Source organism: Staurois parvus, unplaced genomic scaffold, assembly GCF_062004578.1.
Source record: "Staurois parvus isolate SC_StPar_1 unplaced genomic scaffold, SC_StPar_1.0 ptg000438l, whole genome shotgun sequence".
NCBI classification, from domain to species: domain Eukaryota; kingdom Metazoa; phylum Chordata; class Amphibia; order Anura; family Ranidae; genus Staurois; species Staurois parvus.
In genome coordinates, this window is record NW_028318234.1 from 5279070 (window position 1) to 5306267 (window position 27198).

Here is a 27198-nt window from a genome sequence, read left to right on the forward strand (position 1 = left end):
AAATCAGAATTCCTTCTCACAGATCAGGTAATAGAAGTACTTTCATTTATTTCCAAAATGTAACAATATTTGATATAGTTTAAGTACAAAAATAAAACCATACAAATGCATGAATATTTGGAATAATACATTTGAACAGTGTATATATCCCAGCCTTCTGCGTGGGATTCAACAATAAGAGTGTGTGTGCTTTTACAGGAAATCTCTACTGAGAAGTAATAGAAGCTGCCGTTCCTTACCTCCTGCTCTGAAAACACTAGTCCCAGGCTATCATGTTATACCTTAAGGCTTTAGGAGTTAGTGATCCAGGACAGGTCAGTAGCTCTGAGGTTGATTTACTAAAGGCAAATAAATAGGCTGTTTGCTTTGCAAGGGGACTTTGCCTAACTTAATGAATGATTACTCACAAGTAAAAAAATATATATATATATATATATTTGTTTGAACATGATTGGTTGATGAAAGTCAGCAAATATTCACCTCGTTCACTAACTAAGGGAAAATTCCCTAGCAAAGTGAACTATAACTATTGTTTTGCCCTTAGTAAATTGACTCCTCCTTGATTTCTTGTGGGTCTGTGACTTGGGGAGTATGAATCCTAGAAGCAGCCAAGCAACTAGCATTTTTCAGAAAAGTCAGAATGACAGCCTTCATGTTCAGTTAGGTAAAACTTTTTGTGTACATAAAATCAGCACAAGCAGCGGTACCTACCTTTAATCTGACGTGTCCCTCGTGCTGATGCCAGCTGTCCTATTCAAAATCTTCTTTCCCCCTCTATACCTTGCAGCTGTAGTCATGTGTTGCAGGGGTTAATCTGCACAACCTATTGACCTCCCTATATCCTAGAAGCTCTACTATAGCCTTCATGAATGAAAAGCGATCTATGAATGGAGGATGAATGAAAGGTTCACTGCCTCCATTCACAAAGCACTTTTCACTCATGAAAGCCAGTGCAGAGCAGGATGATAAAAAGCACGTGACCCCTCTTTTCTTCTCCAAGGAAGATGGGGGGTATAAAAATCCCTGTCCATGAACAGATACCACAAGCTGCCATACCAATACCACACTCTTGTTGAACAGGGGGGTGGCAGTAGGTGAGGCATAGTTCTGTGGAAACACACTATAACTAGATTCAGAGAGGCACACAGAAGAAGCTTTACTGGCCAACAAAAACAGTAAGCATTTTTTGGTGTCTGCTCTTAGGCTTGACATTTACTTTTAAAAGTTTAAAATGGAGATAATTTAATATATTAAAGTGTTACTAAACCCACAACAGTAAAATCAGTCTGTATATGCAATAAAGCATGCTTGTTATACTCACTGTGGAACCTAAGGGGTTAATTTTTATTATACAGGATTTATACAGCACCGACAGTTTGCTCAGCGCTTTACAATATAACGGGAGACAATACAGTTCAATACAAGAGGGATAGGAGGGCCTGATCCTTGGAGCTTAATCCTCTGCATTGTGTAAAAAGGTGGTTTGATCCTTTCTTCTCTGCCCCTCTTCTTGTTGAAATGGCCACCTGATACAGACTGAATCCGTAGTCATGCACAGTTTGGTGTTTATTGCTAGAGAGGTTTGTTTTTGTTTGTCTTGGGAGGGTTCATGTGATCAGCACAGGGCCAATCAGCACTGTCCAGACAGAGGATCAAGAGTTTCACATCCTAGAGCAGAAAGAAAACTCCTCCTACAAGCTTTAACCAGTGCTCTGCTGAAGTCACAAGACTGATCTAACTGCTGATGAGAAAAGGTATTTAGCAGTTTATAATTACTAAAACAATTGCATTTCCATGTAGTGTGTACTGTGGGAGACCAGATTTAGTGAATGCAGGGTCCGGGGTTTAGTAACACTTTAACTTTATTACTAGGAATGAGCGAAGAGAATTTGCCACAAAGCTGTATTTGTGTACAGTCATTTTCAATTTCTTAAACCTTTTTTTTTTTTCTCAATTGTCTTTTTGTGGAAAAAATTAGATTGTTGAGTCTAAAGAGGGGCCATCTTTGTCGTCAAACAGGTCCAGGATATTTCAAAGCAACTTCCATAATCCTCAGCAGATGTTAAAGCCCATTGCATTAAAAAAAAAGAAGATACAAAAACTACCAAAAACATGTTTTTCCATCTTCATTAACTCCAAAGCATTGTAATGGCAAAATGTTACTGAAATGCCAGCAGTGACACATCTCTGCCCTCCCCTCTCAGGTTATCTAGCCTCCTAATTTCTAAATGAACACAGAGCAGGTGCTTTGATCAGAAGGGGAGCAGGGTTAGCTAAGCTGCTGAAAGAAAAACTGCTTCTTTTGTGAAATTGAGGATAAATTGCTCCACAGTGTCTTCAGCTACAAAGGTTCGTGAGGGTTTATTTTTAAATTTATTTACTGCTGGTAACAAATACAGTATGTAAATGTGTTACTGTCCATAACCTGGCACAGTGGAAACCTTTCCTTGTCCACTGGCTGCTTAGCTCTGGCGCCTCTCTATTTATGCTACACAGTAAAGGTCCTGATGGCCAGGACCTGCCAATTCTAGTAAATTTTTGTACTGATTCGGACCAATCTGAACAGCAACAATTAAGAAAACATATGGTAGTGGATAATCCCAAGTGAAGGACAAATGACTACCTATTGTTGAAAATAGAAAACATACAAGGTTAATAGGTAATAAATAAAAATGAAAACCAATGTAATTTTTTGGCCACATTTTACACAGGCTACCACTGTAAGCCTTAGTCTTTGTGAGTTTCTTGAAACGTAAACTGTATCTGATATTTTTGTTTGCAAGTTCAAGTCCTACCTAAATGAGAAACAAGAAGATGCTCATTATTATTATTACCCTTGTTTGCCAGAGACCCTACCCTGTGTGCCTCTCTGAAATTAGTTTCACGCTGTTATGAGGCACCTGATTTCTAACCTCAGGGCTAAACCCCACCAACCACTGTCACCATGGCCAGTGATGAGCATTAGGGGCCAGGAAGGACACTTTCACAGGACAAGGAATTGGCAGGTCTTAAAGTTAGAACATGTATTATGATGGGATCTTCAATATGAACTCATTCCTAAAACTAGCCATACGTGGTTCAGTTTTTCATTCAGCCAGCTGCCGAACGAGAAAAAAAAAAAAAAGAACCGATTGCCCCATCCCTACATTCATAGTAGATGAAGGAATCCTGCCCACTGCACTATAGTATTTTGGCAGAGGGGAGACTCCCCTACTGTCAATGTACATAGATCAGAGCTGCGGCCACTGATCAAGCGGCTTTTATCTAACAGGGCTGTTGAATGGTAGATCAACATCTCTGAATGCAGGCCACACATGTATTGAAATTCAGTTAGTCCCTGCTGAACCATCTGAATTTTAATCCATCTATGGCCACCTTTATGCTTCTGAAGGCATGAATATGAAAGTATTTACCTAATCATTAAATATAGGTTTGTACCCACCCTGCCCTGTGAAGGTGCTTGGGTGTCCAAAAAGGGCACTCAGACTAGACAGCCGAATGGCAGGTCTTAGTTCAAATGTTGGGGACTACAGGCCCTTAGTAACAACCTTACACTACTTTCCTGGCGCAAGGAAAAGCAAATTACAGTATTTGATACAATTTTCCTGTTGGCAGCACACCCTTTAGTATGCTCCCATGGTGCTAGGAAAGGAAAATTATGGTAGGTATTTGATACAATTTTCCAGTTTCAGAGAGGGAAACTGAGATGGGGGTTAACAAAATCCTTCTAAACCTTGGGTTTGTTCAAAAGATTGCTACTTTTACTAAGTAGGCAATAAAAATACCTGAGAACACAAGTAGGTAGTTACAATATCTCAGAGCACTTAGTATAAGTTCACTTTTCATTATTGGTGCAAGGCAAGTCCTATTTCCTTTTCCTTACAATGAAAATAGCTCACATTTTTTACATTTCTTCTAGCAGTGCATGAAGTATTTTCTTAATGCCAACAATTTGTTTTGTTCTCTATTTGTACTGAATTTCTATGTCCAAAGAATTGAATTAGCTGCATGGATATCTTTGGGTCTGCTGCAAAATTATGGAGGATTCCATCAATCTTTGAGTATGAATGAAGTGGAGTTTACAGAGGTTGGACTCACTGGCTCGTTTTCAATGGCAGAAAGAGTTAAATGATGTCCTGACTCTAACACTGGATCCTGTGGGTAACTGCCACTTGGAAGCTCACCAGAAGATTGATATAACTGGAGGGAACCCATCTGAGGTCTGTATCCAAGGCTCTCCTCATACGAGTCATCTGAAGTACCAATGTAGTTGTCATTGAAGAACTCAAGGTAGGTGGGTGACTGTGGTTTGTATAGCAGATCCTGTGTTGTTTGATTAAGAGGGCGTTCAGCGAAGTACATATCCTCAGAGGTTTCTGTAGGGGTAGTATTAGCAGGTCTCTGGATGGTAGAATACATCACTTCTGTTTGCTGGTCTCTGTTATCATTTAGGTTATGGCCAATATCCATCTTTTCCAGGACATAAACACATTCTACCTTCTGAGGAGCACTAACGTCTGGTAAGACATTGATACATGTTGGTCCCTGTTAAGAAACAAAAATATATCTTATAACCCAGTCAGATTTACTATTAGCAGATGTATGCCTATGCCTACAGTTGTTTGAAAGAGATGGCTTTCCCTGTACAACAGTGGTCTCCAAACTGCGTCCCTTTGCTTGCCTCTATCCGGCACTCGGGGTACAATTCCTCCCAGTGACTCCAACAAGGTGGCACGATTTCTTCCAATGGCACCAACTATGGGGCATTTTTCCTTCCACTGACACCGATGATGGGGCACAATTCCTCCCGCTGATATAAACAATTAGGTAGTATTCCGCCAACTAATACCAAGGATGGGGCACTATTTCTCCAACTAATACCAAGGATGGGGCACTATTCCTCCCACTGACACCAATGATGGGGCACTATTCCTCCCAGTAGTAGCAAGGATGGGGCACTATTCCTCCCACTAGTACCAAGGATGGGGCACTATTCCTCCCACTAGTACCAATGACGGCACACTATTCCTCCCAGTAGTACCAATGACGGCGCACTATTCCTCCCAGTAGTACCAATGACGGGGCACTATTCCTCCCAGTAGTACCAATGACGGGGCACTATTCCTCCTAGTAATAACAATGACGGGGCACTATTCCTCCCACTAGTACCAATGATGGGGCACTGTTCCTCCAACTAATACCAATGATGGGGCACTATTCCTCCTAGTAATACCAATGACGGGGCACTATTCCTCCCACTGATACCAATGATGGGGCACTATTCCTCCTAGTAATACCAATGATGGGGTACTATTCCTCTTAGTAATACCAATGATGGGGCACTGGTCCTCCTAGTAATACCAATGATGGGGCACTGTTCCTCCTAGTAATACCAATGATGGGGCACTATTCCTCCTAGTAATACCAATGATGGGGCACTATTCCTCCAACTAATACCAATGATGGGGCACTATTCCTCCAACTAATACCAAAGATGGGGCACTATTCATCCCACTGACACCAATGGTGGAGCACTATTCCTCCCACTAATACCAATGATTGGACACTATTCCTTTATCCACTGACTACAAACACTGTCATTTTTTTTATTCCTACCAACACTGGGGCATTTTCTACCCCCACTGGGCCCTCCAGCCCTCCTGAAGTCTGAAGGACAGTAAACCGGCCCTTTGTTTAGAAAGTTTGGAGACCCCCTGCTGTACAGTTATCTGTCATCAGTTGAAACAGCCATCCTATAGAATCATATTTACACATTGTCACAATATTCTTAACCTGTTAAGACAACTTCATAAAAAAAAAAGTTCTTAAAGCGGAGCTCCACCCAAAAGGGGAATTTCTGCTTTAAGTCTTTGTCCCCTGCTACCCATTAAGGATTGGCACCTTTGGGGAGCGGGTACCCGAATTTGACAGGTACCCGCTTCCACTTTCGCTGCAATTGCCTAAGGCGATCGACTACGGGGCCATTTATAAAGCGCAGCGCTACTCATGTATGCACAGTGGGCACCCGGCTGTGAAGCCGCAAGCTGTCACAGCCGGGTGCCCACACTGAAGATGCCGGCACCAGGTAGAGAAGACAGCCGGTGGGGACACCGCTGGTCCGAGGGACAGGTAAGTGACTGTATTTAAAAGTCAGCAGCTGCGGTGTTTGTAGCTGCCGGCCTTTTTTTTTTTTTTTTTTCAGCTGGAACTCCGTTTTAATTCAAAGAAAAGATAAGTTGCCTTGGACACTAAAGGTTGTGAGCTGACATACTTCCAGACTGTTTATATTTAACAGAGTACTCATAAAAGCTTCTTAGGCTACTCATATGTGGTGAGATACTTGCAAGCGATACAACTGACTCAACCACTATCGCAGTGTAAGGTATTCCCAGTATGATTACTAATTCTTTTTTAATTCTATGCAAAGATTTGAAAAAAGAAACCTTTTTACAAAGAGGTTCCAATAACATCCCTGGTGTGATCTGTGGTGTGTTGCGAAGTGGAAAAATGCAGCATGTCTTAAAATTACTTGCACGCCAAACGCCGCTACTCCTATATTTTCCCCACAGGTCATCAGTTTAGGATTTACCATGAATAATGCTTAGAAGTATTACTCTCACCAACATTTGGGGCGAGTTGGAACCTGTATCGCAATCAATGCTTGTATTTACATACGGGGGGAGGGGTCAACTGCTTTTTGTTTTTTTCCGAATGTTTATTTTTCATCACATCGGGACGAAAGGTTCCCTATGTCATTATAACTCTAAGGCTAGGTTCACATATGTACGGGTGGTGCCGCTGCGGATCCGCACGAAAATCCGTGCAGCCGCACCACCCACAGAGGAATGTGGACCACCCGCGGGCAGGTGCCATTAGTTCTAATGACACGTTGCCCGTACTGGAAAACGCAACTGTACTGGGAACCGAAGTTCCTGTGCGGGCTGCGTTTTCAGAAGAAGTGCAGGGACTTCTTCCCTGTGTGTCACGTGGCACAGGAGTTCATTCAAATGAATGGGCTTTTATTTCCATACACACAAATGCATTGGGAACACTGCACATTATATTCCAAATCAAAACATGAAAAAAAATATATCACATTTGTGTTATTCCTCTAAAAAAAATTGAAGAAAAGTGAATATTAGACTGTTCAAAAAAATAGCAGTGTTTGTATTCTTCTTTACAAACTCAAACATTCACTATATAAACTGAAAAATGTTTGAAGATTTTGCTTTCCTTTGAATCACTTCATTAATATTTAATTGTATAAGCACTGTTTCTGAGAACTGCTGTACATCTGTGTTGCATGGAGTCAACCAACTTCTGGCACCTGTGATCAGGTATTCCAGCCCAGGATGATTGGACTACATTCCACAGTTCTTCTCTATTTCTTGGTTTTGCCTAAGAAACTGCATTTTTGATGTCACCCCACAAGTTTTCTATTGGATTAGCATCCGGGGATTGGGCTGGCCACTCCATAACGTCAATCTTGTTGGTCTGGAACCAAGATGTTGCACATTTACTGGTGTGTTTGGGGTCGTTGTCTTGTTGGAACACCCATTTCAAGGGCATTTCCTCTTCAGCATAAGGCGACATGACCTCTTCAAGTATTCTGATGTATTCAAACTGATCCATGATCCCTGGTATGCGATAAATAGGCCCAACACCGTAGTATGAGAAACATCCCCATATCATGATGCTTGCGCAACCATGCTTCACTGTCTTCACAGTGTACTGTGGCTTGAATTCAGTGTTTGGGGATCGTCTGACAAACTGTCTCCGGCCACTAGACCCAAAAAGAACAATCTTACTTTCATCAGTCCACAAAATGTTGCGCCATTTCTCTTTAGGCCAGTCAATGTGCTCTTTGGCAAATTGTAACCTCTTCAGCACATGTCTTTTTTTCAACAGTGGGACTTTGCGGGGGCTTCTTGCAGATAGCTTGGCTTCACATAGGTGTCTTCTAATTGTAACAGTACTCACAGGTAACTTTAGACCTTCTTTGATCTTCCTGGAGCTGATTGTTGGCTGAGTCCACGCCATTCTGGCTATTCTTCTATCCATTTGAATGGTAGTTTTTCGCTTTCTTCCACGTGTTTCAGGTTTTGGTTGCCATTTTAAAGCATTTGCGATCAATTTTAGCTGAGAAGCCTATCATTTTCTGCACTTCTTTATAAGTTTTCCCCTCTCCAATCAACTTTTTATTCAAGGTACGCTGTTCTTCTGAACAATGTCTGGAACGACCCATTTTCCTCAGGATTCAGAGAGAAATTCACTGTAACCAGCATGTACAACATTTGCTGCCTTCCTTCCTTAAATAAGGGCAATAATTGCCACCTGTTTTTTAAAGAATGAATGACCTCACTAATGGAACTCCACACTGCTATTATTTTGAACATGTCCCTTTCAATTAGTGATTCAATTACACAGAATCAGCAGCATGCATGTCATGACTGTTGGGTCTGTTGGATTTCTATTACTCTACTACACCTGCTAGTAAATTATTTGCCATGTAGAAATATCATTTCTACCAAAAACAGTGATTGATCAGGTTAGTGATGTCTGACTGCTATTATTTTGAACACAACTGTACATCTAAACCCGAGGAAAACATGTTTTAATTCAACAATGTATACTTAGAGCCTAGCAAAAGCTCATCGCTTTGGAGTTTACCAATATGTTTGCAATTATTGTTCTTACACCTGCCTATCTATTGTATGGATCCCTAACAGTCAGAGCTCTGCTTCACCTTTGAGCCGCACCAAATCTCTTAATTATTAAAAATACAGCTCTTACGGGAATCTGTCCTTTGCTTATCAGCTCTGCCTTGTGCCCGGCCTTATTAAAGTGAGAGCCAAATAGTGGAAACCATTTACCTTTGCTGAACTGAAGGACAGGACCTTGCTCTTGTTAGGATTAGGAATATTAGGATAACATGTTTCTTTCAACCTGGGAAAAAAAACATAAGTAGATAAAAATGCTCAAATGGTCGGCGCTGTATAACAGTAATATCATTAATTAAGTTAAAGATTTGTGCACGTTATGGCATTTTGCAGTTACAATTTTGGCCCCAAAAGATGAAACAAAAATTCCTTCCTGACCTTCCAAGAGGAGCTTGATCATTTAATGGATGTAAATATTCCCAAATGCTTTAAAGTGGCTCTAAAGCAGGGGTGTCAAACTGGTGGCCCTCCAGCTGTTGCAAAACTACAAGTCCCATCATGCCTCTACCTTTGGGAGTCATGCTTGTAACTGTCAATCTTGCAATGCCTCATGGGACTTGTAGTTTGGCAACAGCTGGAGGGCCGCCAGTTTGACACCTGTGCTCTAAAGTCAAGACATTTTATTACCTTAATAAATCCCCTGCATTATGGTAAAAAACATCCTGTGACGGGAGTTACTTTAGGTGGAGGGGCCATGGAACCCAGCTCACTTTGGAGAGGTGGGGAGACACCTGTCTCAGCTCTCCATATCCCTATTATGTGTAAGTCACCCTGTGCCTGTTAGAGGTACAGAGTGATCTGTCCTAATATTGGGGTGGGGGGTTGTTGATTGTTTAATGCCATGTGGTTGCATCCCATTGTTCTATTGTGTGTCTTGCTTGGGAGCAAACTATTATGGGATGTGTTTGTGTATTGGCTTGGTGGGGGTTGTTTCCAGCAGCCCTCCTGATGGGATTGTCTGTTGGTGTGTCTCTTCTTACTAAAGGTAGATTGCCCGCCCTGTGTCATGCAAGGAGGGGGGTTGCTCCCTTGAATGTATATATCTTGTATCTGTGTTAAAATAAAGTAGTCTATTTCCTGGTTTACTTCAAATCTGTGGTGTCGGTGTTCGGACAGGGAGCGGTATTCTAACGTAAGTACTCAGCGCAGGCTTGGACGGTTACATTACATATCACAGTAGTTGTTTCACCACTAAACACTCACCTGAATCCTCTCTCAATCCAGCGTTGTGCTCATCTGCAGCAGCACTCTTCCTTTTCTCACAGGACACCGAGGCAGCAGCGGGAACTGTGAGGAGGGAGTGGGGGATGAGGCTGAGCTCCGCTGTGGGAGTCTAGAGACGCACAGCCCGATTCAGGAGCACACCCACATGGCTTGCTATTGGGGTACTCGCAGGAGAGGAGGAACAGACAGCACTGGTGGGAGACCCCAGAAATGGAGGTAACAGTGTGGTGGCTACATTAGTTTTCATGTTTTAACAAGTACAGAAAATAGATGTTACTTTTGCCAGAAATGCAGCATCCTTGTCATGTCTCCTGAGCTGAACTGAAAGCACAGACTATGTTACCTTCCTTCTAAACTACTGCACCTTCTATAAACTACAATTTCCCCTGGCCCTATGTAATGAAGTGCTAAACGTGTTTGAAGTCCAAATATAATGCACATATTCCCCAGCACACCATGGATCATCAAATAGTGTCCAAATCTTTATTGAAGACATGGTAAAGCTTTTCTGAGCTGCGCAGGACCCCTCCATCAGGCATGTGATCACAACATTGCATATTCTCTGTGATGTGATTGTTGTTTAATAAAGATTTCTCCGCCCCCTGCTTTCTGACAGCCTACAGAAGCTTTATAAATTCTGAACTATTGACCATATATACAGAAGAGAAGACTGCAGATAGACAAGTACAACATATGTAGGAGGATTGTTTAATCTCTGTGTATCACCTGGGGATAGTCCCCTTACTGGGTATATGGAAGGGTTTACAACCACTATAAGGAGCAGCTGGATTCGCCTTGGATAGATATTCAAAGCACTCTGTTACAGTCATTATATAGTTCTGCACAGACAGCGACTCCATATAGACACATATAACAATGTATACAGAATGAACCTTATAGCTATAACAAAGGAACAGTGGAACACGTGTGAGTTGCAGTCTGTGAGATGTATTTGACAAATCCAGTTTAACCACTTGCCCACCAGAGGATTTACCCCCCTTCCTGACCAGGCCATTTTTGCAATACGGCGCTGCGTTACTTTAACTGACAATTGCACAGTCATGCAACACTGCACCCAAATTAAATTTATGTCCTTTTTATCCCACAAACAGAGCTTTCTTTCGGTGGTATTTTATCCTTGTGCCTTTTTTATTTTTTGTACTATAAAAAAAAGACTGACAATTTTGAGAAAAAAAAACAATATTTTTGACTTTTTGCTATTAAACATGTCCAGTAAAAAAATTAAAAAAAATCTAATTTAGTCATAAATTTCAGCCAAAATGTATTCTGCTATCAGTCTTTGCTAAAAAAAAAATCCCAATACATGTAAATTAATTTGTTAAAGTGAAAGTTATAGCATTTACAAATGGCGGTATATATACTGGGCTTTTTTTTTTTTTTACTACTGACGGTGATCAGCAGCTTATAGTGAGACTGCAGCGGGCATTCTGACACTGGGGGGGAACTGACTTGTTGTCAATGACATCCTCAGTGACACCAATACAGTGATCAGTGCTAATAAAAAGCGGGCACAAACCTTTGGGACCACTTTTGTGGGATTGCAGCCGCCCCCCACCCCTCCCCTCTTAAATGGGTTTGTTTAAAGTTGTAAAGGGTGGGTTTGTCACGTGTGGGGAAATTTGTTGTTGGCCCCTTTAAATTATGTTAAGTAGAATTCCTGGGATCCAATTGGGAGTCACGGAAGTTTCTGGAGCTTTGGCGGACAGAATATAAGGGGCACCTGGATCGTTTGGGATCAGTGGCCAGCCTGCAAGCAGAAGAGCTCCCCCTCCCCCCTTTTTGTCGCACGCACTTTGTGTGGTGCTATCACCCTGGAGTCTGGGGGGGGTCATTTTCAGTGTTAGATGTTGTGATGAGTCGAGTTCCAATAACTGAGCCAGAAGAGGGTGATTTTGCATGTTGAATTTCTTCAACGGTTATTGTAGTGTGTACGTGGATTGTTTGTGTAACACCAACAAACTGCCACAGCCATTTCTCACCACGGTCTGCCTAATGGTTGCTTTCCTTTAATTGGTCATATGGGGGGGGGGGGGGTTGATGAAGTCTGCAATACCATGTCCTTTGAAGAGTCATATGGACATGCTCATATTCTGGGAGTAAATGAAACTTGATGCACACAGCATATATGGACTTTGACTCTTCTGTTCTGCATACTTATTAAAACTATTGAAGCTTGAGGTAAGCATCACAGCCAGGATTTAACATACTCAGAAAGGAACTATGATGGCCCCCATACTGCTCTCATGAAACTTGCACAAGGATCCCTCAAACAATGAGCAATTTCTACCTCTTAAAGCACAGGGCCAATCAGCACTGCCCAGACAGAGGGTCAGAGGTTTTGCATCCTCCTAGAGCAGAAAGAAAACTCCTCCTACAAGCTTTAACTGGTGCTCTGCTGAAGTCACAAGACTGCTCTATCTGCTGATGAGAAAAGGTATTTGGAAGTTTATATTTACTAAAAATAATTGCATTTCCATGTTGTGTGTACTGTGTGAGACCAGATATAGTGAATGCAGGGTCCTGGGTTTAGTAACACTTTAAGTAAGTAACCACTGAAACCAATGATAATGTAGTGTAATGGGGCCCGTCTCCCAATGATCATCTTTTGCCAACGAGCACCAGTGTAAGGGGGCTCTGATCACTAATATTCGTTTCATTTTTTTTTAACTGGAAACAAAATGTCACAGAGCAGCCCCAAGATATTAAATACGCTACATAATACACATTCCTTTATTTTATTTATTAATTCCATTATTTTATTTATTTTTTTGTATTTCAATTTACTGTTCATGCCAATGCACCCTGAGCTGTAGATATAGTGATTATTAGCAGGGGTTCCCTGAGACCTGAAACTTTTTAGGGGTTCCTCCATCTTAAATAAAAAGATTGCGAAAAACTGACCTACTGTAGTTGGTGTGGAATATACTGTATAGAGAGTATCTTAGAAACCAAATAAGCACTTACCAGGCCCTCTTCCAGCATCCTGCAAGGAGTAGTATGACACCCAGCACTGACACTATAATCACAGGTAGGAGGATGGACATGATCATTGCTCCAGCTAGAGAAGAAACAGGTTATTGTAGTCATTATTGCCTGAAACAAGCTGATGGACCGCTAGAAAACTAGACACAGGCTAATGCTCAGTGCAGCTAAAGGTCATACGCATTACATTTTTTGGAGAACAGCCCTCTCTGAGGCTGGACTGGCCCTGGGGATTTCGGTAAATGGTCTGCCTACTGCATGCACATGTATGCTATGTATGCTCAGTAGTTGTAATTGTACATCTGACCGCCATCTTATGTCTTTCTTTATATTATGTGTTATTGACCAGTGGGGGAGATTTACTACAACTGGTGCACTAAGAATCTGGTGCAGCTGTGCATGGTAGCCAATTCTCTTCTAACTTCAGCTTGTTCAATTATGCTTTGACAATAAAACTTTGAAGCTGATTGGTCTCCAGTTTTAGTAAAATAACCCCCAGTATGTTTTAGGTCAGACAGAAGCATGCGAGTTACAAGTCAGCATTGTAAACACTTCTGGCGATTTTATGGTTTTGTTCCAAGCCCTGACATATTTACTGGACAACACCGTCAGTGTAGAGAATATAAATAACGCATGTGAAATAAAAAAGAAAATAATATACACAATATTATCATTACACACTCAGTGTAAACCATATGCAGGGGGGCGCATGCGCGGCCGGCTGTGGGATGGACGCGATCTGACAGGAGCTCCGTCCACCCGCTAGCTGTCAGTTCGGCTCACTCCGATCGCAAGGTCTCCAAACCGCTCTGTCGGGTCCCATCAGAGGGCAGACCCGAATTAGCATAATGCCGCGCCACAGAAAGGCTCCGGGACAGCCAGGTAAGCTTACTAACTTCTTCCCTGCTGTCACATCACACATCCAAGATGGCGCCGGCGGCTCCTTAAACGGCCACAGCACCTGTCAAAATCAATATGACAGATCCTATGAGGAGAACAACAAAGCCCAGCAGCTGGATCCGAGGCTCAGAACTTCTCTTTATCCAGGGGACCCGGGTGAGTCATCTCCTCCTTTATCACCCACCACCAGCAGTCCAGCCAAATCCAGGCCCAGATTAGACACGGACCCCCTGACTGATACTCAGCCTTTCCTCACGCAGATATTACTTCACACTGCTACGCCATCTCTGATAGATTCCTTCCCTGCCACTAACCAACTGATCACCGAAATAAGCATGAAGAATATGCTTCTATCTTTACGTTAAACTATACACAGCGACTTGACCTCATCAATTTCCCAAATCTCAAATGTGATACAGCAACAAGACCACTGACTGCGCCACATTGAAAATAAAATGGGAGAAATGGTCATAGCGCATAATGATCTGATCGCACACGCAGACCACAATGCGGAGCTTGAAAAAATAAACCTCAAATTAGCGGATTTAGAAGACTGATCCAGACGCAATAATATCAAGTTCAGGGGTATACCTGAAAATATTACTAACGACGCATTGCTCCCCTACATCTATCAATACATGAAACATCTCATTCCGTCACTCTCGGATATAGAGCTAGCCATCGATCGTGCTCACAGGATACCCAAACCTTCGTTCCTCCCAGCTTCAATCCCCAGAGATGTTCTGGCACACATCCATTTTTACCACATAAAAGAAAAATTAATGGCAGCAGCAAGGAACCCACCCCCACTCCCGCCATCACACGCAAACATCAAGCTTTTTGCTGATTTGTCAAAAGCCACATTGCTCAATCGCAAAAAGCTGATTACTATAACTAAAGTGCTCAGGAACCACGGAATAGGCTACCAATGGGGCTTCCCTACAAAATTGACCGTTAAACATCACGGTGCAATCTTCACAATCAAAACCCAAGAAGTGGGCATAGACCTCCTGAAGACCTGGAATATAATACCTGCGGAACCACAACAATCCAGCTCAGCTATTACACAACAAATGGACGCTGAATGGTCCTAAAACATAACGCCCTCAGTCCATCTACACCACTATGCCTTGGGCATTATAATTTTACCACTTCAAGCTAGCAAACGGCCCTTTAGCGAGTATTCGCATGGTACAAAAGTTTTTTTGGTTTGACCTCGTTTACGGTCGATACCTGTTCACACCCCCAAGTTTTACAGTAGCAAGATCCGCTACTCTTATGACTTGCATTTTTAGCAAGTTTTTCTTACCCATCCGTACCTTCCTCCTTTCCCGCACCACCAGTCGACTGATCAACTCCATCGTTCAAATGAAAATCTTACCACAACAAGGAAAACAATACTCCAACGACCGATCCACAAACGCACCACCCAACGTACAGAAAGACATCATCAATGACCACGACCTTTCCACTTTTCTCAACAATTACGAAAACAACCTTCCTACTCAAGTAACTCACATACTAACCAACAAAATGATTAAGATATCCTCGCTTAATGTACATGGCCTCAATTCCCCCTTCAAAGATCGCTGCTCCAAAAAGAATCATGCTCACTCCACACTGATGTACTCCTCCTACAAGAAACCCATTTTGCATCAACCAAGATCCCCAAGTTTCATATCCATGGATACTCTCATGTATACATGGCAACAAACACAAAAAAAAAAAAATGGAGTCATTACAGCCATAATAGACTCTTTTCAATTCCTTCACGTCTCTGAAATAGCAGACCCTCAAGGTCGATATCACATCCTGATCTGCAAAATCAATAACATCCCCTATACATTGGTTAATGTATACGGTCCCAACAACAACCAAATTCAATTTTAGAACAAACTCCAATCAACCATCTCCTCTCAGAAGCAAGGTAGACTTATTATGGGCAGAGACTTTAACGTTATTGGTAACCAACTTCTGGACTCCTCCACCAACGGACGCCCCTCCAAGCACAATTTCAACCGCTTTTTACATGACGATGATCTCTACGATATCTGGCAATGCCAATATAGCACAGAAAAGGACTACACATACTACTCCATTTCTCATCTATCATACTCCAGAATTGACTTCTTCGTCACAGATAAATGGACTCTTCAACACGTAACATCTTCCAAAATTGGTAATATATCTTGGTCAGATCACGCTCCAATCAGCATAACCTTAGACAGCAATCTCCAAGCCCTCGTCTCTGGAGACTGAACTCAGTGATATTAAACAACCCTGATGATAAGAAACATTTACTAGAAGCGCACAACATATTTTTTGAATGCAATGATACATCTGATATTTTTATAACCACATTGTGGTCCGCTTACAAAGCATACATGAGAGGTATCCTCATACAATTAAACTCCCGCATCACTAAACAGCGAACACAACAAATTGACCAACTCCTGACTTCCATAAGTCAAAAAGAAGAAATTAACAAAAAAAATCAAAATCCCTCCACGTCCCTAGCCGCAGACAGAAATAAACTCCAAGCCCTTCTACTCTATAAATATGACCTTAATCTATTAAAAACTAAATCAAAATTCTACTCCTTAGGCAATAAAGCTAACTCCTTTTTAACAAAATTAACCACTTGCCTACCAGGCACTTATACCCCCTTATTTACCAGGCCAATTTTCAGCTTTCAGCGCTGCCGCACTTTGATTGACAATTGCGCGGTCATGCAACATTGTACCCATATGAAATTTTGATCATTTTTTTCTCACAAATAGAGCTTTCTTTTGGTGGTATTTAATCGCCACTGGGCACTTTACTTTTTGCGCTATAAATAAAAAATTGCAAAAAATTTGAAAAAAAAAAAAGTTTCTTTGTTTCTATTATAAAATTTTTCAAACAGGTATTTTTTCTCCTTCACTGATGTGCGTTGATGAGGCAGCACTGATGGGCACTGATAGGCGGCACTGATGGGCACTGATAGGCAGCACTGATGGGCACTGATAGGCAGCACTATAGGGCACTGATAGGCAGTACTAATGAGGTGGCACGGATAGGCGGCACTGATAGACAGCACTAATGAGGTGTCACGGATAGGCGGCACTAATATGCAGCACTGATAGGCGGCACTGATAGGTGACACTGATGATGGGTACTGATAGACGGCACTGACTGGCATCACTGCTGGGCACTGACTGGCACAACCCCTGGGCACTGACTGGCAGCACTGCTGGACTGCACTGGTGGGCAGCACAGGTGGGTGGCACTGGTAGGCACAGGTGGGTGGGCACAGGTGGGTGGCACTGCTGGGCACAGGTAGGTGGCACTGCAGAGTGGCACAGGTGGGTGCACTGCTGGGCACAGGTGGGTGATCTGCTGGGCACAGGTGGGCGGAGCTAGTGGGTGCACTGCTGGGCACAGGTGGGCGGAACTTGCGGGTGGCACTGCTGGGCACTGATCATCAGGGCACTGATCATCAGTGCCCTGATGATCGGTGCCGATCCCCGCTCTGACAACTGACGGTTCTCGGCAGTACTTTCCTCACGATCTGACAGCGTGAGGAAAGTGCAGCCGAGAACCGGCACTTGCATTTCCCTCTGATCAGCGTGTCATTGGACACCGCTGATCAGGTGGTAAAAGGCCGCTGTGATTGGCCTTTTACCACATCACATGATCAGCTGTGTCCGTAGGACACAGCAATCACGGAGATCGCCGGGTGCACGCCCCCTGGGGCGCGCAGGAGAGCGCGTTCTGGGAGGACGTCATATGACGTCCACTCAGAACTGGCTGGCCGCAGTTTAGCCGTCATTCGGCTATCTGCGGTCGGCAGCTAGTTAATCAAACAATGACACCTTAAATCTAAAATCTCCTCAATTCAACACCCAACTACCCATACATCTCTTAGCTAATGCTTTCGCATCATACTACCAAAAATTTTACAATCTCAAATCAGACCCAAACACAACACAACCAACGATCGCTTCCATACAAAAATTTCTAAGCTCTGCGAAACTCCCCCAACTTACTCCATCACAACTCGCATCTATATCCACCTATATCTCCTTCGGAGATAGAAAAGGTCATCAAAACTTTACCCCATAATAAATCCCCAGGAAATGATGGTTTCACCAACGAATTGTACAACATTTTTGCACCTGACCTTTCACCATACCTGACCAAGCTATTTAATCACGCCTCCTCTATAGGAGAATTCCCCAAAGAAATGCTACAATCACAATCCCTAAACTTGGTAAAGACCTTAATATGGTTCAAAACTATAGACCTATTTCAGTACTTAACACGGATATAAAACTCTATGCTAAAATAATAGCCCAAAGACTCCTTCAATACCTCCCCATTCTAATACATCCTGACCAAGTAGGATTTATCCCTGGACGCCAAGCCCTAGAAGACTTATATCTCTTATCCACAACTTAGAAACCACCAAACAGCCCTCCCTATTATTATCCCTAGATGCAGAAAAAGCATTTGACCGCATACATTGGCACTTTATGCAACAAACACTACAAAAATGCAGGATCACAGGATGGATGCTATCAGCTATTTTCTCACTATACTCCAACCCATCAGCCAGAGTTCTAACGGATGGCACACTCTCAGACTTATTCAACATCTCAAACGGCACTAGACAGGGATGTCCCCTATCCCCCATAATATTTACTCTACTCATTGAACCGTTAGCCTCAATACTTAGAGATGACGCCGCATTTACAGGAATCACCCATATGAAAATAGAACATAAAATTAGCTTATTCGCGGATGACATTATACTAATGATAACTAACCCACACAAATCACTACAGATAATCCGCTCACATCTTCAACACTATTCAGAAGTATCCTACTATAAACTGAATGAAACCAAATCATCCATCTTAAACCTCCATACACTGATCCAGACTTAAACAATGCTTGCCAAACGATTCCCCTTCTTTTGGGAACAACAAAACATCCCTTATCTAGGAATCAAACTCACTGCTACGACAGACCAATTATATCCCACAAACCACAAATCTCTACTTGATAACATACCAAAGGAACTCACTAACCTCCGCACAGCAACACTATCTAAAATGGAATGAGTAGCAACCCTAAAAATGTATATACTACCCAAAATCCTCTACATATTCCGCACACTCCCCATCCCCATTCCCAATACTTTGTTCACTAAACTACAAGCAACCTTTTCCAAATTTCTCTGGAACTCCAAGAAACCTAGATGCACCACAAATCTGTTAATACGCCCTACATCCAGAAGAGGAGCAGGTCTACCACATCTAAAGCTGTATTATACTGCCTCTCTTCTCGACCAACTTTATTTTTGGTGGCATCCAACTAAAGAAAAATCATGGTCCTTCATGGAAACACTTTCTCTTTTCCCTTTCACCCCACGTAATATACTTCTCCTTCCACAAATACCTCCACCCAAACCCCTACTTAAACACCCATGTATCAAGGCCTCCCTTCAAGCCTGGTATGATATCCAATCGTCTAACTCTCTAGACACCAAACTAATACCTACCCCACTCAATACGTTACTCCTCACTACACCCTCCCTAAACCTCCAACAGTGGGACAATTGTGGTATAACTGATATACAAGACCTATACACAGACCATAAACTAGATACATTTTCGATTCTTCAAAAGAAATTTAACCTTCCCAACACTGAATACTTCACCTACTTGAAAATAACCCACTCTCTACAAGCAGTAAAAATCCCGCTTCTCTCAAAAAGCCCCACTATTGCATACAATGTTTTCAACAAACTAAAATACCCAAAAAAGGGCATTTCAACTTTTTACACGCACACAATAAATACACACTTTACTCTTCAAACTACTTCTTTAACCAATTGGGAAAAAACCTTTAAAATTACATACAAAGCATCTAAATGTAGTTCACATTGGGAATCTTATATGAACATTTTACACCAATGGTACTTAACACCCACCAAACTCTCGCTATACTACCCACAGCATTCCTACGCTTGTTGGAGACTGTGGTGAACCAGGCTCCACGTTTCACATAATATGGATGTGTAAATCACTCAGATCCTATTGGAATAAGATCTTTCAATTGATCTCAACACTTACGGGAACTTCAGTAGCTCCAAACCCTGCCTTAGCCCTTCTCCACATTGGAATAGTTGATTTCCCAAAAAGACTCTCGTACCGTCATTATTTACACTTTGACAGCTGCCAAAATTAATATTACCAAACTATGGAACACCACTAAAACTCCCTCTATCAACTCACTATTAACAGACCTCAATTTCCAATGTGATATGGAAAGAAGATCAGCCCTGAACAACTCCACATGTCACTCATTCAAATTTCAATGGTCCCGTTGGTTACAAAATCCAAACTGCTCTGTAAAATCCTGATAAGTCAATTTTTGTTCAACATTTAGACCCCTACCTTTAGACTGGTGCACTTTCCCCTTCCTCCTCCCCATCACTACTTACACTCCCTTCCTTCACCCCCCCCCCCCCCCACATTGTAACCTGCTCACCTCAACACGGTTTAGATCCAACATAACATACCTCTCATGACTATGCATCATACTTATATACAATCCCCAGCCAATTGGTGGGGATTTTACAACAAAATAAGTATTGTTATACCTACTATGAACCGTATTAAATTACTCTAGCATGTCAAAACCCTTTAATAAAAATGATTGAACATAAACCATATGCAATTATCAGTATTTTGTCTGATGGTGGTTCTGTAACTCTAACTATGACTTGGACATACTCACCGTCAGATTGTGTGGAAGCTTTAATAAAGTCCTTTTCAGTTTCACCTCCACCTGTAACGGCCACAACTGCCACTTGATATTCTGTGTTTGGTTTTAGATGGTGGATGGTGGCATTCATTATTTTTGGGTCGTTGATAAAAAATCTGCAGACTTCTAGACCATCTGTAAAATGTATTGAGATATTAGATTGTAAATTCAACATGTTTTCGCCCTCAATCCTATTCATGCTGTTATTATATATACTGTGTTTATGTATATGTGTATATATATATATATATGTGTGTGTGTGTGTGTGTATATATATATATATATATATATATATATATATATATAAATATTGCACACTTCTCAAAAATATCAAAGGAACACTTTTTAATCAGAATAGGTCATCATTCAATTGAACTCCTGGGATACTGATCTGGTCAGTTAAGTAGCAGAGGGGGGTTGTTGATCAGTTTCAGCTTCTTTGATGTTAATGAAATTAACAACAGATGCACTAGATGGGACAACCCCCAAAGCAGGAATGGCTTTACAGGTGGAGGCCACTGACATTTTTTTCCCTACTCATATTTTCAAGCTATTTTTCACTAGCTTTGCATTTGGCTAGAGTCAGTGTCACAGGCAGTTCAGCTCCTCTAGGATGGCACATCAATATGTGTCATTGCCAGAAGGTTTGCTGTGTCTCCCAGCACAGTCTCAAGAGCATGGAGGAGATTCTAGGAGACAGGCAGCTACTCTAGGAGAGCTGGACAGGGATGTAGAAGGTCCTTAGCCCATCAGCAGGACCGGTATCTGCTCCTTTGTGGAAGGAGGAACAAGATGAGCACTGCCAGAGCCCTACAAAATTACCTCCAGAAGGCCACTGGTGTGAATGTCTCTGACCAAACAATCAGAAACACACTTCATGAGGGTGACCTGAGGGTCCCACATTCTCTAGTGAGCCCTGTGCTCACTGCCTGGAACCATAGCGCTTGATTGGTATTTGCCATTGAACACCAGAATTGGCAGGTCCACCACTGGCACCCTGTGCTTTTCACAGATGAGAGCAGGTTCACCGTGAGCATATGTGACAGATGTGAAAGGGTCTGGAGAAGCCGTGGAGACCGTTATGCTGCCTGTAACATTGTTCAGCATGACCGTATTAGTGGTGGGTCAGTGATGGTCTGAGGAAGCATATCCTTGGAGAGACGCACAGACCTCTACAGGCTGGACAATGAAATCCTTGGACCCATTGTCAGACCCTACGCTGGTGCAGTGGGTCCTAGGTTCCTCCTGGTGCACGACAATGCCTGGCCTCATGTGGCGAGAGTATGCAGGCAGTTTCTGGTGGATGAAGGAATTCATACTATTGAATGGCCCCCACACTCACCTGACCTAAATCCAATAGAACACCTCTGGGATATCATGTTTTGGTCCATCTGACACCACCAGGTTGCACCTCAGACTGTCCAGGAGCTCAGTGATGTCCTGGGCCAGATGTGGGAGGAAATACCCCAGGACACCATCCATTGTTTCATTAGGTGCATGCCCCGACGTTGTCAGGCATGCAAACAAGCACGTGGGGGCCATACAAACTACGGAGTACAACTTTGAGTTGCTGCAATAAAATTTCAGCAAAATGGACTAGCCTGCTGCATAATTTTTTCACTTTGATTTTCGGGGTGTCTTTGAATTCAGTCCTCTGTAGGTTGATAATTTTCATTTCCATGAAATGATGGGTTATCCTTACGTTCCTAACACAATACCCAGTCCATATTGGTATAGATATCCAGCATATTTTTCCTTATTGAGATTTGATGTGTTTTCAGAGTGTTCCTTTATTTTTTTTTTGAGCCGTGTATATATATTTATTTATTGTTAATTTTTTTACATTTACAAAATGAAAAGTGAGCAAACAGAAAAATAAACCCTAAATGAAGTCAATATTTGGTGTCACTACCTTTTGGCTTCAAACCAGCATCAATTCAAATCATCAAGCATTTTTAAAGAAGCACAAAGCAACAGGCAACGTCGAGGACTGTAGACACAGCGATCAACCATGGAAGTTTAATGCAGCAGATGAAAGACACATCATGCTTCCCTTCGACATCAGAAGATGTCCAGCAGTGCCATCAGCACAGAACTGACGGTAACCAGTGGGACCCAGGTACACCCACCCATCCACTGTATGGAGAAGTCTGGCCAAAAGTGGTCTTCAGGTAGAATTGCGGCCAAAAAGCTATAACACCAATATGGAAACAAGGCTAAGTGACTACATGAAAATAGGAACTGGGGTGCATAAAAATGGCAGCAGGTGCTCTGGACTGATAATTCAAAATCTGAACTATTTGGCTGTAGCAGGAGGAAGTTTGTTCACCGAAAGGCTGGGGAACGATACAATAATGAGGGACTACAGGCAACAGTGAAGCATGGTGGAGGTTCCTTGCAAGTCTGGGGCTGCATTTCTGCAAATGGAATTGGAGATTTGGTCAAGAACAATGGTGTCCTCAATGCTGAGAAATACAGGCAGATTCTTATCCATCATGTCATACCATCAGGGAGAGTGGATTTATTCTTCAGCAGGAAATGACCCCAAACATGAAGTGAATGTCACTAAGAACTATCTTCAGCGTAAAAAAGAACAAGGAGTCCTGGAAGTGATCATTTGGCCCCCCCAGAGTCCCGATCTCAACACCATGGTGTCTGGGATTATATGAAGAGACAGAAGGATCTGAGGAAGCCTACAGCCACAGAAGATCTGTGGTTGGCTCTCCAAGATGTTTGGAACAACCTACCTTCCGAGTTCCTTAAAAAGCTGTGTGCATGTGTACCTAAAATAACTGATTCTGTTTTGAAAGCAAAGGGTGGTCACGCCAAATATTGACTTGATTTGCATTTCTCTTCTGTTCATTTACTCTCCACTTTGTTAATTGATAATAAACTATTAACTCTTCTATTTCTGAAAGCATTCTTAATTTACAGCATTTTTTCACAACTGCCTATAATTTTTGCACAGTACTGTACATCAACATGTAAGTTGTAAAACTACCGCATTTGCAGGTTGGGAAATATATTCTCTTGGACTTAACTGAGGTTTGAGAAACCAATGTTTGATTGACCCAACACTTCCTACTGAGAAATCAATAAATCAAATGTTGATGTATATACTCTTTAAACTGAAAGTCTAGTTTTGGTAAGAAATAAGAAACCCCCCCCCCCATTCATACTTTTTAGCAAACATTACCGCAATACACTTGCGGTCTTTGGTAGCCAAACATTAAAACTTGTTTTGGATTTTATACAATACATAAAATAGAATTTGGGCAAATAGGCAAATTACCTAAAATTATGTGGCCATTAGGTGCATCCAGATCACAGTTACTTCCTAAAGTTTTCACATAGACGGTGTAGCCCATTACAAATCCTTCCTGAGTCTCATCGATTGAATATGGAGACCAGTCCAGAGACAGAGAATTGGCATCAATCTTCGTAGTTTCCACTTTTGGCTTCCTTGACGACACTATAATAAAATATATTACATGGGAGGGGCTATTATTTCAGAATTGACCTGCAAGTGCCACCTCCTGATGAAAGCAGGTATGACAGTATGAACACATATGAAAACACTATAACAAAATTGCTGGACTTTAGTCTATCAAGTTCTGTAACTTACAGCAGAGATGATGCTATGGCTTATGTTGTGGGCTAATGAAATGAGTCATTAAAACTCCCACAGCAGCAGCACTAAAAATATTTATGGCATAATTGCTGTTCCCCCTTCTGCGTCGCAGGTGTCCCTCCTGTGTCTGCAGTGGTTCACCTTTTTTGGCTTTTGAGTTTTTTATTTTTTCAGCAGCAAAACCATTTTCTCCATAATTGCCTTCCTCCTTCAGAGTCGCAGGTGTTGTTCCTTCTGTGTCACCAGTTTTTTTTTTGGCTTTCTTAATTTTTTTTACATTTATTTTATTTTTATTTTATTTTTTGCAGCAGCAGTTAAAAAAAAAAAAAATCTCCATAATTGCTGAACCCCCTATTTTCTGTACTAAAAAAAAATAATAATAATGAAACAGTTTATAGTGCACTAATCACAAAAGTATTGCACCCAAGCACTAAATTCCCATCCTCCACAAAATAAAAAGTTATAAAAATCCCTGAAAAAAATCCTCATCATGTCCGTAAGGCTAACAAGGGGAGGCAGACGCTCACAGGCAGCTAAAAGAGGGAAAGAAGCCCCTATGTCCACAGCGAAAAGTGGTGGTCTTGGACATGGTGTATCTTCTGCAGGCAGGGCATGCTTGTCGTTTTTTTCCCGGGTCTGGCCGTTTTATTGAACCACAACATGCAGAAAAGGCGGTGGAATGGATAACTAAGCTATTCTCATCCTCTGTCACCCTGGCGCATACTAGTTTGCCTTCCACCGCAACTTCCAAAGTGGCCTATTCCACAGGCTCCTTGTCCACAGCTACACCTTTCATAGCCCCACTATCATGCACAGAGGAGTCATTTATTATTTGATCATAGTGTCAGTTACATGCTGCTGGAGGATGCATAGCAATTTGAATGCTCCAATGTTGGTCAAGGAAGGGAGTGACATGAGCCTAGAGAGAGGGGGTGTCAATGAGGGACAAGAAACTGGCAGTCATGTTCCCCCAGCCACAGCACACTGCCAAGTTGGTTCCAGTGACAAGAAGGGAGGGAATGATGAGGTCGCTGACTGTACTTGGATGCCTGATAGAACAGAGGAGGAAAGTGAGGAGGAGGCGTCACCCTATTGCATCACACAACAGAGCTCCACAGGTGAAGGGCACTGCTGACTCCCCGCTGACCTCCAAAACTTCATCAATGTGGGCTTTTTTCAATGCATGTGCAGCAAACCACAGCATTGCTGTTTGCAGTCTCTGGAGTGGATCAAGGGTGGTCAAAACACGAGACGCTTGGACACCACATGCCTGACAAGACATATGACAACCTGCCATGTAGCCCATTGGCAACAGCACCTGAAAGACCCACATCATAAAAAAGTGCAGACTTCTTGCTCCTCATCTGGGATCTCTACCCCTACTATACCTCAATTCTTCTCAACAGCCTCCACTGAGAGGGATGATGGTATAGCAATGGATGCCACAGGTCTTTGCACCTATTCTGCTAGCAGTACACAACCTGTTGATTTCACCAGGCAAATTTTGCTACCTCAGTTGCTGAACCATAAAAAAAATACTGTCCACCCATCCACATGCTCAGCATCAAAATGCTAGCTTGGCCAAATTGCTAGCATTATATTATCTTGTGGACTCTACCCCCTTCCATGAATTAGCAGAATGTGCTGTACCAATGGCGGACTGACAACTCATGGGGCCCCTGGGCAATAGGGAATCATGGGGGCCCTGTGTCCTTGTCCACACTCAAACCACACCCAAAAAAGCCTATGAAAGGTACCAGGGACATCTCATGGGGCTCCTAACTGACCACTGGCCCTCGGGCAGTGCCCGAGTTCTCCAATGGTCAGTCCGCCCCTGTGCTGTACCACAGTGGCAGGTTCCAAAAAGCATTTTCTTTTCACATAAGGCCATTCCAGCTTTGTACCATCATGTGGAATGCATTGTTTTGGCCTCGTTGGGTAGGGTAGTCAGTGGCAAGGTCCACATTACTGCTGACACATGGTCCAGCAGACATGGTCAGGGTTTTCCATATCCTTTATGGTGCACTGGGCAACTCTGCTGGCAGCTGGGAAGGATGCAGGACAGGGTTCAGTGCTGGAGCTTGTTTTGCCACCATACCCCCTAAAAGCTGGTGGTGATTCTGTCACATCTGTCTGCTTCACCCCATCCTCTTCCGCTTCCAGTGCCTGCCCCTGATCCGTAAGCGTTCAAGGAGCTACACAAGCAGTCAGGCTAAAAGATGCCATTCAGTGCTTGAGCTGGTCTATGTAGGGAACAGGAGCCACACCGGGGCAGAGATTCTGTCATCTCTGTAGGGGCAGGCTCAGAAGTGGTTGACGCCATGGCAGCTTGAGCCAGGAATGGTTATATGCAACAATGGCACCAATCTCTCCGCCCTCACTTGACACATGTTCCATGCTTAGCACACGTCCTGAATTTGGTGGTGCAGCATTTCTTGAACAGGTACCCAGGCTTACAAGATCTTCTGAGGCAGGCCAGAAAAGTCCGTGGCCATTTCATACACGGCCAGTGTTCGGCTGCTGACACTGAATGGGAATTCAACCTGCCCAGCAATCGCCTCATTTGTGACATGCCCACCAGGTGGAACTCAACAATGGCAATGCTGCAGTGGCTGCACACGCAGCAAAGGGCCATCAATGAGTACCTGTGTGAGTATGGCAGGACAGGCTCAGGGGAGCATGACTTCTTTTCGCCATGCCAGTAGCTGCTGATAAAGGATGCATAAATTGTCCTGTCACCATTTGAAGAGGCCACAAGGATGGTGGGCTGCGACAATGCATGCATCAGTGACACTATCCTTCCTGCTGGAGCACACACTGCTGGAGCATACACGTGGAATCATGGACAGGTCCCTTGAGGCAGAACAGTGGGAGGAAGAAGAGGACTTCCTTTCCTCTCAAGGCACA

General features: G+C 42.7%; 1 protein-coding gene across 1 annotated transcript in view; it reads right to left on the reverse strand.

Annotated features, from left to right (window-relative positions):
- Positions 1-23: 23 nt before the first annotated feature.
- OSMR (oncostatin M receptor) overlaps positions 24-27198 on the reverse strand; it is a 116182-nt gene continuing 89007 nt past the window's right edge. Inside the window, exons 14-18 of the mRNA XM_089687827.1 lie at positions 23953-24132; positions 20634-20795; positions 12930-13023; positions 8874-8946; positions 24-4545 (exon numbers count right to left, since the gene is read on the reverse strand). Coding sequence (XP_089543953.1) covers positions 4051-4545; positions 8874-8946; positions 12930-13023; positions 20634-20795; positions 23953-24132 — 1004 coding nt within the window. The 3' untranslated portion in view covers positions 24-4050. The remainder of the gene's footprint in view (positions 4546-8873; positions 8947-12929; positions 13024-20633; positions 20796-23952; positions 24133-27198) is intronic.